This window comes from Rana temporaria, chromosome 5 (genome assembly GCF_905171775.1).
Source record: "Rana temporaria chromosome 5, aRanTem1.1, whole genome shotgun sequence".
In the NCBI taxonomy this organism is placed as follows: domain Eukaryota; kingdom Metazoa; phylum Chordata; class Amphibia; order Anura; family Ranidae; genus Rana; species Rana temporaria.
In genome coordinates, this window is record NC_053493.1 from 13,710,870 (window position 1) to 13,724,341 (window position 13,472).

Below are 13,472 nucleotides of genomic sequence, written 5' to 3' on the forward strand. Positions count from 1 at the left end.
AGTGTATCTCTTGCGGCGTAATGGCGCGGAATTCAAACGGATGTGATGGGGGCGTGTTTTATGTAAATACGGCGTGACCCGACGTAAACAACGTTTTTTTTTAACTGCGCATGCGCCGTCAGTGGGGGTATCCCAGTGCGCATGCTCGAAATTAAACCGGAACCAGCCAATGCTTACGACGGTGACGTCATTCTACGCAAATTCTTATTCGCAAACGACTTACGCAAACAACGTAAAAATTCTAAATTGTACGCGGGAACGACGGCCATACTTCACATTGAGTACGCCTCATAACAGCAGCTTTAACTATACGCCGGAAAAGGCCGAACGCAAACGACGTAAAAAAATTAGCCGGCCGGACGTACGTTCGTGGATCGCCGTAACTAGCTAATTTGCATACTCGACGCGGAATTCGACGGGAACACCACCTAGCGGCCGCCGAAAAATTGCAGCTTAGATCCGACGGCGTACTAAGACGTACGCCTGTCAGATCGATCCGAGATGCCATCGTATCTTGTTTTGTGGATACCAAAACAAAGATACGACGGGCAAAATTTGAAATTACGCGGCGTATCAAGAGATACGCCGGCGTAATTTCTTTGAGGATCTGCCCCTATGTGTTTATATACATAAACACACACATACTAAGAACTGTGTGAATGAGCCCTTCATTTTTTTATTATTTTCTACATTTTAATAATTCTTAAATTTTTTGTATTACCGTATTTATCGGCGTATAAAAGGCACCCTAACTTTAAGGCCGGGTACACACGGGGCTTTCTGTACGATGGCTGTACTAACCATCGTACAGAAAGCCGCGCGTAAACAATCCGCGGGGCGTGTCCGCGGTGTCGCCGCGACAATGACGCGGCGACGTGGGCGGGCCTGCCAGTTAAATGCTTCCACGCATGCGTCTAAGTCATTCGACGCATGCGAGGGATGGCGGGCGCTCGGACATGTACGGTAGGTCTGTACTGACGACCGTACATGTCCGAGCGGGCAGGATTCCAGCGGAATGTTTTAAAACAAGTCCAGGAATATTTGCCCGCTGGGAAAAGGCCCGGCGGGCAAATGTTTGCTGGAATCCTGCCCGCTCGCGCCTACACACGACCGAACATGTATGCTGAAACTGGTCCGCAGACCAGTTTCAGCAGACATGTTTGGTCGTCTGTACGGGGCCTAAGAGGGAAGTTTCAGGGAAAAAAACTTTCCACAGCCCCCTGCGTATAACACGCAGGCACAGATTACCCTCTATTTTCAGGGTAAAAAAGTGAGTGTTATACGCCAATAAATACAGTAGTTATTGCAATTTATTTTTATTTTTTACATGTCTTTTCACAATAGATTGTTTTATTGGGGGGGGGGGGAGATTTGGTGAAATATCAGGGGTCTTACTTTTGAGGCAGAGAAAGGGACTGAGGAAACACATTCCTCATTTTCTCTCCTGCATCTTCAGCTGCACAGAATGAATGAACAGGAAGAGTTCTGTACAGCCGTTCAGATCATTTATGAACTGAAGCATAGTAAATACTGTTTACTATGCCTCGGTTATGAATGAACACAGTGAGTTATCAGGACCGATCACTCACTATGTTCATTCGGAATAGAAAGGGGCTGGTAAATTACATATTTACTGGTCCATTCCCCCCTTTTCAATCCTGAAGAGCCCCCTGTGTGTCTGCAGTAGCCGGCGGGAGAGGAGAGAAGGGAAGCCAGCAGAACTCATAGCTCCCAACTGTCCCTGATTTGGAGCAATGTCCCTCTGTCCCTCTTTCCTCCTCATTTGTCCCTCATCTATATAATTGTATATTAAATGCACTTTGTATCTATTAACCACTTAAGACCCGGACCTTTAGGCAGCTAAATGCCCAGGCCAGGTTTTGCGATTCGGCACTGCGTCGCTTTAACAGACAATTGCGCGGTCGTGCGACATGGCTCCCAAACAAAATTTAAGTCCTTTTTTCCCCACAAATAGAGCTTACTTTTGGTGGTATTTGATCACCTCTGCGGTTTTTATTTTTTGCGCTATAAACAAAAATAGAGCGACAATTTAAAAAAAAATGCAATATTTTTTACTTTTTGTTATAATAAATATCCCCCAAAAACATATATAAAAACATTTTTTTTCCTCAGTTTAGGCCGATACGTATTCTTCTACCTATTTTTGGTAAAAGAAAACGCAATAAGCGTTTATCGATTGGTTTGCGCAAAATCTATAGCATTTACAAAATAGGGGATAGTTTTATTGCATTTTTAATTATTTCTTTTTTTTTTACTACTAATGGCGGCGATCAGTGATTTTTTTCGTGACTGCGACATTATGGCGGACACTTCGGACAATTTTGACACATTTTTGGGACCATTGTCATTTTCACAGCAAAAAATGCATTTAAAATGCATTCTTTATTGTGAAAATGACAGTTGCAGTTTTGGGAGTTAACCACAGGGGGCGCTGAAGGAGTTATGTTTCACCTAGTGTGTGTTTACAACTGTAGGGGGGTGTGGCTGTAGGAATGACGTCATCGATTGTGTCTCCCTATAAAGGGGATCACTCGATCGATACGCCGCCACAGTGAAGAACGGGGAAGCCGTGTTTACATACGGCTCTCCCCGTTCTTCAGCTCCGGGGAGCGATCGCGACGGAGCGTCTATAAACGAATAGCCGCCCCCTCATCCCGGATCGCTCCCACGCGATTTCTGACCACCGCATGTACCGGGGGGAGGTCCCGATCGAACCTCCGACCCGCGGAAAGGCAGGGACGTACATGTACGCCCATATGCCTGTACGTGCCATTCTGCTGATGTATATGTACATGCGGCGGTCGTTAAGTGGTTAAAAAAGTGTTTCCCGGCGCTAAACCTTTCATCTAATTTCTAAATTGCTGCATTTGTAATCTCCAAAAGCCAATATAAAGGAATAGTAGAGGTAAAAAAAAGCACTTGTGGGTTTACCCAATCTTGTTTTTTTTTTGTACAATTCTCCTTTAGGGGGTGGGGCAAGGGGTGTGTCCTATGCCTACATACTACATACTTCCCTCGTTCCCATCTCAGAAAGTTGGGAGGTATGAGAACTACGGCGGGGGGGTCACAAAGGGAGATCGGGAAGCGGAGGGAAATTGGATAGTCCACAGGAGGAGGGGCGATCTGTGTGGCCGAGTGGTGGGGCATATTCAAGAACTGATCCCCTGTAATGGCTCTCAATGCAGCGCCTGAAAGCCGCAGCAAGGAAAGGGGGAGTGTGACAGGTTCACCCGGGACAGAGGCTTTTGGAGGGGACTGAATGCTGGCCTACCAATTATGGACCCTGGCATTTGGGGGAACGGTGCTCTTTGTCAGCTGTATGCCTGGGGACCCCTGAGGTGGTGTTACTTTGGATTCAGGTCCATGTTCCCCCCAAGTCACACAGACTCTGGGAACCCTGTATATGCCATATTAGAAATAGTGACTGATTCATAATGTTGGGACACATACTGTTAGGAGATGCTGATATACATGGTGTATAGTGTGCCACCATCTAGAAAATATGGTCATGTTATCGGTGCCTTGAAAATCCTAGCCAACACACCCGACCAATGACTATAGTTTGACATTAGGCCCCAAGCAGCCTTTTCTCCTATTCTCATTGGTGTCAATTATTTCTGAACCCAACAGGTCAATAGAAGAGTGACTCATTCATGTGGGAACACAGACTGGCTTCTAAAGACCTTCCATTGTGTGATGCTAATTGACACTGTATTGTGTGAATTTCTATTGATGATAAATGTGTATAGCAGGTGAGAAGAGCCGGAGTCATGATGTCTGACTTGTCAGCTGTAGCTAATTAGCTCATGTGGATTGTGTCAGACCTGGCGCCAGAAAGTCTACCCAAGATGTGTATTGGAGGCTCGTTAGTACCCATTGTACAGTATGATGTTGTAGGTGGAGTGTGTCATTGTCCCTTTGATTACTGCAGCATGCTTTTGGTGTATATAAGAAGCCTGAGTTTCCCCATTAAAGTCTATTCGTTTTGAACCAGAGAACAGAGCTGTGTGTCTCGTTTCTGGGGGCCATGTTCGTCTGCTGGATTGTGGAGTGTCGATAAGCTGTCGTGGGTTGGTGGAATGGAATATCGTAAACGGCGTTAACCCCTGACCGTTACACTAATTAACCCTGCAATTGTATAAGGGAGTTCTGTGTTGATATGTATGATAATGTGTGTTGTAGTTAGGGATTCACATCGGCTGCTTTAAGGGATTAGTTAATTAGCTCATGTAAATTTATGTTTCTGGTTACAGGTGTATTGTTAGAGTAATATGAGCAGGAGGGGGGAACCTCCTCTTTAACTGTATATAAGACTGTATTCTTGTGCTAATAAACTGTCTGATGTTTTACCCTACACTGAGCTACGACTAGTGAATGGGAAAGCTAAGGGGTCTTGGATTGTGTGGTACCGGACAGGGGAAGCATTTACGGCGGACAGACTCATCTTGAGTACGGGGGTCCGTCACAAGGAGAAACTGGTTTTCAACAAAACCCTTGCAAAGCCTAATAAAACGGGGAGGCCACAGTGGCGATAATGCTAATACGCACAGGGTGATTAAGGTGTGCCCAGGCACACCCGGCACAACCCATGCACACGCCTATGGTTGGTTGCAGCGTCTGGCAAACACAAAAATTTGTCATATACAACAATGAAAATGCTAAACATCAATCAAAGTAAAAACTTTAACCGATATTATTTCTAGGTAATATTAACTACTACAACGTTATAATATGACCCCCCCACCCACTTGCAAACAATAGTCCCCTGCAGCACTAACCTTTCACTATGACAAGCACCGAGCTGTAGGTTTGACCGGCCAAGTTGGAAGCCGTGCACGTGTATAATCCGTTGTCGATTTGTTTACAGAATAAAATCTTCAGGACGAAGTTCTCTAGCTCGTCCTCATAGATGACGTGCCTGCGCCCTTCCGCGATGACATCCCCATCCTTTTTCCAAACGATTTCGGGCTTGGGCTCCCCAGTGACAAAACAACTCATTTTGGCGTGTTTGCCCTCCGTCACCGTGCAGGTGCGTGTGAGGACGTTGTAGGAGCTATCGCGCCCCGTTTTTGGGGTAAGAGTAGCCGCCCTTTCATAGTCCATGGACAAACTTAAGCCTAGACTGGTCAGTGAGTCCAGAGCACCGTAGGAAGTTGCGTTGGACTCATAGGAACCGAGGATGGAAAGGTCAGTTTTCCGTATCTCCTCTCGCCTTCTCTGCAGGTGAGACAAAAGCGATGCCGTTTTACCGTAAGCAGGTTCAAGAGCGGCGGTGCTGTTGGCGTTGAGGTTGGAGAAAGAGTCGATGAGCAGCGAAGCGGACGCCTTGGTTTGGCCCACGGGGCTCTCGGCCCGACAAATGTATGTCCCGCTATCTGAAAACCGAATGCAGTGGATCCTCAAAGAGCTCGACTCCCCGTCAACCTCGACGCAAATTCTGTTTGAGTCGGTCGGCGTCCCCAAAGCCCTCCCGTCTTTTTCCCAACTGACGACCGGCCGCGGGAGACCCTGAACTCTGCAGCGGAAAATGGCATCTTCTCCCAGGTTCAGCCTGGCGTTGGTTGGTTTGAGAATGAAAAATGGCGCGCATTCCACTTGGGTGCCTTCCTTTTCATCCCCAACCTTGATGGTGACGGCGGCGAAAGATTCTCCAATGTTGTTGATGGCCCTACAGATGTATTGGCCGCTGTCTTCTGCGGTGAGGTCGTATATGGTGAGCTGGTATAAGCCACCATCTTCTGTCATCTTGAAGCGGCCTCCTGACTCGATGTGGGCCTGGTTCTTTTCCCATGTGACTTGGGGGATGGGATTTCCGATGATTTGGCAACTCAGTGTGACATCCTTACCCACGGATAACATAAAGGCTTTGGGCCTGGTCAGGAACCGCGGAGCCCCGCTGAAGGAGCTCAAATCCATCTTGGCAACCTAAAAAGAAAAGAAACGATCGTTAATTGCGAATAAAATGAAGAGAGCTCAAGTCCGATAAAAGGGGGGGGGGGGTGGTTTTGATAGGAGTAACTGTTGAGTTCATTACACCAGCTAGGGTTGGCAAAGCTGTAGAGTTTGCAGCTGGCTTCATGGCCTTGGGCCAGAGGACGGCTCGTATTCTTCTGGATAAGCCCCGGAGCTGGAGCAGAGTCAAATCAGAACAGAGTTCAGCTCTGAATCTTTAAGACATTTATTTTTTTGATCCAGGGGTCTCTAAACTTTCTAAGCAATGGGCCAGGTAACTGTCATTCAGGCCACAGTGGGGCCAGACTGTGGCCAGTGGAATTAGAAGACACCCTGGCATCAATCGGAGTAAACCTTGCCCTATCATGTTTTCTAGTAGTGGGAGAAATAGTGCCCCATTGTAGGTGTCAGTACCAGAAATAGTGCCCCATTGTAGGTGTCAGTACCAGAAATAGTGCCCCATTGTAGGTGTCAGTACCAGAAATAGTGCCCCATTGTAGGTGTCAGTAGCAGAAATAGTGCCCCTTTGTTGGTATCAGTGGGATGAATATTGCCCCATCATTGGTGTCAGTGGGAGGAATAGTGTCCATTGTTGGTATCAGTGAGAGCAATAGTGTCCCATCACCAGGGCTGTCTTAATGAGAGGGCACACCTGGGCACTGCCCAGGGGCCCCAGCTGCATGGGGGCCCCCTGCCCTTTCCCCAAAACAGCTGATCCTTGAGCCTGGGCTGCCCTTCTACATCTCAGATATCCCCCCAGCACTCTGACCCCCCTACACCCTAGATACCCCCTACCTCCTACCTACTTGATTTCTGTTTACCTGCACTGTCTCCATTGTAGGGGCCCCAGAGAATTACTTTGCCCAGGGGCCCATGATGCTATGAAGACGGCCCTGCCCATCACTGGTGTCTGTGAGAGGAATGGTGCCCCATCACAGGTGTCAGTGGAGGGAATAGTGCCCCGTCATTGGTGTCAGTGGGAAGAATAGTGCCCCATCATTGGTGTCAGTGGGAGGAATAGTGCCCCATCATTGGTGTCAGTGGGAAGAATAGTGTCCCCCGTCATTGGTTTCAGTGAAAGGAATAGTGCCCATTGTTGGTATCAGTGGGAGGAATAGTGCCCCATCATTGGTGTCAGTGAGAGGAATAGTGCCCCATCATTGGTATTGGTAGAAGAAATAGTGCCCATCATTGGTGTCAGTGGGAGGAATAGTGCCCCGTTGTTGGTATTGGTAGAAGGAATAGTGACCATCATTGGTGTCAGTGGGAGGAATAGTGCCCCGTTGTTGGTATTGGTAGAAGGAATAGTGACCATCATTGGTGTCAGTGGGAGGAATAGTGCCCCATTGTTGGTATTGGTAGAAGGAATAGTGACCATCATTGGTATCAGTGGAAGGAATAGTGCCCCATTGTTGGTATCAGTGGAAGGAATAGTGCCCCATTGTTGGTGTCAGTGGAGGGAATAGTGCCCCATCATTGGTGTCAGTGGAGGGAATAGTGCCTCAAGGGCTAAATAAAGGCAAAAAAAAAGCAAAGGGCCACATTTGGCCCACGGACCGCAGTTTGGAGACCACTGCTTTATTCTTTCAAGGCTATAATCACTCTGTCACTGGTGTCAGTGAGAGAAGTAGTGCCCATTGTTGATAACAGTGGGAGGAATAGTGCCCCATCATTGGTATTAGTAGTAGTGCTCACTTAAGTCAAAAAGAGACACTCTCTCGCTAGCCCAACACCCATCCAATAATGCGATCCACAACATACATTCGTAAGTTTGAAAATTTGTAAATTCGAAAATCCGAAAATAAGAAAGAAAAACTGAAAATTCTAAAGAATAAATAATTAAATAACTAGAAACTAACTTTTAAATGATAGGTATTGGAATTTCCTTTCAAATTTGGCTGTTAGTGAACGTAACGAATACGAATTTATCCCAAGATACGAATTATCCAAAATAACGAATCTAAACGAATGGAATGGAACAAATTAATAATAAATAATAATACAACTTTTTTATTAATATAATTGTTATTTATTATTATTAAAGGGTCACTAAAGGAATTTTTTTTTTTTGCTGAAATGACTGTTTACAGGGCATAGAGACATGATAGTTAACTGATTCCTTTTAAAAATGATTAAAAATAGATAAAAAAACAATCATATAATGTGCCTGCAGTGTAGTTTCGTTTTTGCTGTTGTTTGCTGGTTCTCTGATGTACAGAGAGCCACTAGAGGGCAGTCAGCCAATAGAGAGCAGTGATACTTTGTCTAAAACTCCTCAGCACCAATCCAGTTTCGTTTTACACACAGCTCCTTGATTAGTGACCACCGTGAGAAATCTCCCAGCACTGTGGTTATCAGGAAACAGGCAACCAGGAAGTGTCCAGAACAGAGAGGATTTACAGCAACATGAAAGCAAAAACGAACAATGAGGACATGAAACCAGGACTGCAGCAAGGTAAAGGAAGCTATTTAGCTAAAAAAAAAAATTCCTTTAGTGACCCTTTAATTAGTTACGTTCCATTCGTTTAGAGGCGGCATTTGTTATTTCGGATAATTCGTAACTTCAGATAAATTCGTATTCGTTACATTCACTAACAGCCAAATTTGAAAGGAAATTCCAATACCTATAATTTCACAGTTTAGTAATAGTGAAGTCATCATTATTTAGTTATTATTTCCGATTTTCAAATTTTCTGGTTTTCGGAATTCTCTAATTTCTACATTCTCCTATACTTGAATTTATGAATTTTGGAAAAATTTGTTAAACAGTTTTTTCGTTAATGTGGATATTTCCAAATGAACTAATTTGTCGAAATACGTTAAAAAACTAATTCGGAACGAAACAAATTGCACATGTTTAACCACTTAAGACCCGGAACAGGTAAAGGACCCGGCCAGTTTTTGTGATTCGGCACTGCGTCGCTTTAACGGACAATTGCGCGGTCGTGCGACGTGGCTCCCAAACAAAATTGGCGTCCTTTTTTTCCCACAAATAGAGCTTTCTTTTGGTGGTATTTGATCACCTCTGCGGTTTTTATTTTTTGCGCAATAAACATAAATAGAGCGACAATTTTGAAAAAAATTCAATATTTTTTACTTTTTGCTATAATAAATATCCCCCAAAAATATATAAAAAATCTTATTTTTTTCCTCAGTTTAGGCCGATACGTATTCTTCTACATATTGTTGGTAAAAAAAATCACAATAAGCGTTTATCGATTGGTTTGCGCAACATTTATAGCGTTTACAAAATAGGAGATAGTTTTATTGCATTTTTATAAAAAAAAATTTTTTTTACTACTAATGGCGGCGATCAGCGATTTTTTCCGTGACTGCAACATTATGACGGACACTTCGGACACATTTTTGGGACCATTGTCATTTTCACAGCAAAAAGTGCTATAAAAATGCATTGTTTACTGTAAAAATGACAATTGCAGTTTGGGAGTTAACCACAAGGGGGCGCTGAAGGGGTTAACTGTGACCTCAAATGTGTTTCTAACTGTAGGGGGGGTGGCTGGACGTGTGACGTCATCGATTGTGTTTCCCTATATCAGGGAACACACGATCAATGACAGCGCCACAGTGAAGAACGGGGAAGCTGTGTTTACACTCACCTCTCCCCGTTCAGCTCCGGGGACCGATCGCGGGACTCCGGCGGCGATCGGGTCCCGCGGCCGCGGTCACGGAAACTTCGGACCGGGTCGCGGCTGGGCACTTAAAGAGGACGTACCTGTACGTGCTTGTGCCCAGCCGTGCCATTCTGCCGACGTATATGTGCAGGAGGCGGTCCTTAAGTGGTTAATACACAATCCTATACCCACAGTTGATCCAGAGGAAGGCAAAAAAAAACAGCAGAGAATGATCCAATTTGCTCCAGCAGGGGAAAAAATTCCTTCCTGATCCCCCGAGAGGCAATCGGATTTTCCCTGGATCAACTTTACCTATAAATGTTAGTACCCAGTTATATTCTGTGCATTTAGGAAAGTATCCAGACCTTTCTTAAAGCACTTTACTGATCTGGCCAGAACCACCTGATGCCGCTTACACACGACCATTTTTCATGACGAGAAAAATGCCATTTTTTTAATTGGTCTTTAAATACGGTCGTGTGTGGGCTCCAGAGCATTTTTCTCGATGTGAAAAATGGGCATTAAAAATTTAGAACCTGCTTTATTTTTTCTTCACTTTTTTTACGTCGTCGTTTTTCACGTCGTGAAAAACGGTCGTGTGTGGGCTTTTTTTAACGACGGGGGAAAAACGTGCATGCTCAGAAGCAAGCTATGAAAAGGAAAATTTGCATAATCAAGCCCCAAGGGTGGTGCCATTCGAATGGAACTTCCTCTTTATAGTGCCGTTGTACATGTTGTACGTCACCGCGCTTTGCTCGAGCATTTTTTTTCACGATCGCGTGTGTGCAAGGCAGGCTTGAGAGGATTCACGTCGAGAAAAACTTTGTCTTTTTTCCATGACATTAAGAACGGTTGTGTGTACGCGGCATAAGACACAGAGAGAGGGGGAGAAAGAGGAAGGGGGGGGGGGCAAACAGAGAAAATTAGATAGAGAAGAGAGAAAGAGGGAGAAAGAGAGAGAAGGGGGAGAAAGAGACAGAGGGGGCAAACAGAGAAAATGAGAGAGAGAGAGAAGAGAAGAGAGGGAGACAGAAAGAGGATAGAGAGAGGGAGAAAGAGAGAGAGATGGGGGGGGGGGAAGACACAGGGGGGCCAAGAGAGAGAGAAGAGAGGGGGAGAGGAGAGAGACAGAGGGGGCAGAGAGAGACAGAGACAGAGAGGGAGAAAAAGACAGAGAGAGATAGAGAGAAAGAGACAGAGGGGGACAGAGAGAGAGGGAGAAAGAGACAAAGAGATGGGGAGAAGGAGAAAGAGAGTAAGGGGCAAAGAGAGGTGAGAAAGAGGAGCGGGAGAGAGAAGAGAAAGAGGGAGAGAGAGAGAGCGGGGGAGAAAGAGACAGAGGGGGCGGAGGGAGAGGGGAGAAAGAGCCAGAGAGAGGGGGAGAGGAGAGAGAGAGAAAGAGACAGAGGGGCAGAGAGAGAAAGAGAGAGGAAGAAACAGTGTCATCTTAAGAGCATTATAGGCCCCCGGGCAATACAGTGCACTGGGGCCCTGTCTACACAATCACGCACGAGAATTTACTGACAAAAATCATAAAATTTACTGGCAGAACCACATTTTTTACTGCCACTGCAAAAAAAGTACCTAAAATTTCAGTTTTCAGTGCCGAACAATGCAAATGTCAGTATTTAAACTATAAACATATAGCTAGTGCTATTAGCAATGTGTTTAAGTTAAACAAAAGTAAAAAAAAAAATGTCTTCATTGACATGAAGGTCAGGTTACTATAACCCAGCCAGCACAGAGTTTCCTCTTACATCAGAGTCTGCAGGATTCCCCCTTACCATGAAAGGGAACTCTTATGTAAAGGGGAACGCTGCAGATCATGATCTAAGGGGGGAACTCTGATGTGGAGGGGGCTCTGGTGACCAGAGACCACCTTATATCAGAGTCCACTGCTTTCTCTTTCCCACTTACATCAGGGTTCGCAGACTGAGTTCCCCCTTGCATTGTAAGGGGGAATCCTGCAGACTCTGATGTAAAGGGGAACTCTGATGTGGGGGGCACTAGGGTGACCAGAGACCACCTTCCGTAGATTAAATACACTAAGGTAAGGGGGGTCACTAATATAGGAGGGGGAACCTTTATATCAGTGCCCCCTTACATTTTTGCATTCACTCCCCCCTTACATCAGCAACCCCCCGCACTCGTGGTGGACCGGATCTTCTCTGTGATTTCCGCAAACTGGGCATGGGCAGTTCTAACCCGTCACTCTCCACAATTTTTTACTGTGGTTGCTGGGCAGCCGGTGGGGCCCCCCAGGCAAGCGGGGCCCCCGGGCAACTGCCCAGCGTGCCCAATGGAAAAGATGGCCCTGGGAAGAAAGAGACAGAGAGAGGGGGTAGAAGGAGAAAGAGAGGAGGGGGCAAAGAGAGAAGGTGAGAGAGAGGAAAATGGAGAGAGAAGAGAGAGGGGGGAGAGAGGAGAGATAGAGACTGAGACTGAGAGAGGGGGAGAGAGGGAGAAAGAGACAAAGGGGGTCAGAGAGAGAGAGAGAGAGAGAGATAGTGAGAGGGAGGGGAGAGAGACAGAGAGAATGGGAGAAGTAAAAAAAGAGGAGGGGGCAAAGAGAGATAGAGAGAGGGAGGGACTCGGGAGGGAGAGAGAGAGGGGGGCAGAGAGAGAGAAGGAGGAGAAAGAGCCAGAGAGAGGGGGAGAGGAGAGAGAGAGAGGGGGGGAGAAAGAGACAGAGAGAGTGGGGAGAAGGAGAATGAGAGGAGGGGGCAAAGAGAGAAGTTGAGAGAGAGAGAGGAAAGGGAGAGAGAAAAGAGACAGGGGAGAGGAAGAGACAGAGAGAGGGAGAAAGAGATAGGGAGGGGGAGAGAGAGAGCGACAGAGAGACAGAGAGAAGGAGAAAAAGAGGAGGGGGTCAAAGAGAGAAGGTGAGAGAGAGAAGAGAAAAAGAAAGGCGAGAGAGACACACACACACACACAGATAAGAGAGAAAAAGATAGAGAGATAGATTGTGAAAGAGGGAGAGAGAGGGGGGAGAGTGAGAAAGAGATAGAGGAGAGAGAGAGAAACGAGGGAGAGACAGACAGAAATAAATAGAGAGAGGGGAGAGGGAGAGAGAGAAAGAGATAGAGGAGAGAGAAAGAAAGGAGGGGGGAATGTGATGATTATGATGTTTATTATTTTATTATTTTAATAATAATGTTTTTTGTTATTATAATGACATTATATCAATATAATTCCACAGCACTCCGAATGTCTGGCGTTTAAAGGCGTGACTACAAGGGTCACACGCACATTAAATCACTTTCTAATCTATGATACAATGTACAGGAACATTTTGCCTTTGTTGTTCAAAAATGTTGGTACCGTTAGTCCCAATCGATCGTTCTGCCGATTTTCCTACATTGTGTATCCAGCTTTACTCTGCTCTACAATTACAAGCTGCTCGAAACGTGTTGAAAACTTTACAATGCTGCACACAAGGGGCCAGATTCATGTAGAATCGCGGCGGCGTAACGTATCGTAGATACGTTACACCGCCGCAATTTTTCATCGCAAGTGCCTGATTCACCAAGGCGGGCCAATTTAAATGGGCGTGTGCCATTTAAATTAGGTGCGCTCCCGCGCCGGACCTACTGCGCATGCTCCGTTTTCTTAACTCCCGCCGTGCTTTGCACGCCGTGACGTCATTTTTTTGAACGGCGACGCGCGTAGCGTACTTCCGTATTCCCGGACGGCTTGCGCAAACGACGTTAAATTTTGAATTTCGACGCGGGAACAACTGCCATACTTTAGACAGCAATACACTTGCTGACTAAAGTTAGGGCACCAAAAAAAAACGACTAACTTTGCGACGGGAAACTAGACTAGCGGCGACGTAGCGAACGCGATAAACCGTCGTGGATCCGCCGT

The 13,472-nt window shown here is 45.9% G+C and overlaps 1 protein-coding gene across 1 annotated transcript in view; it reads right to left on the reverse strand.

The window, feature by feature from the left end:
• OBSCN (obscurin, cytoskeletal calmodulin and titin-interacting RhoGEF) overlaps positions 1-13,472 on the reverse strand; it is a 640,872-nt gene that overhangs the window by 597,105 nt on the left and 30,295 nt on the right. Inside the window, exon 2 of the mRNA XM_040354276.1 lies at positions 4,800-5,946. Within this exon, the coding sequence (XP_040210210.1) occupies positions 4,800-5,937 (1,138 nt within the window). The 5' untranslated portion in view covers positions 5,938-5,946. The remainder of the gene's footprint in view (positions 1-4,799; positions 5,947-13,472) is intronic.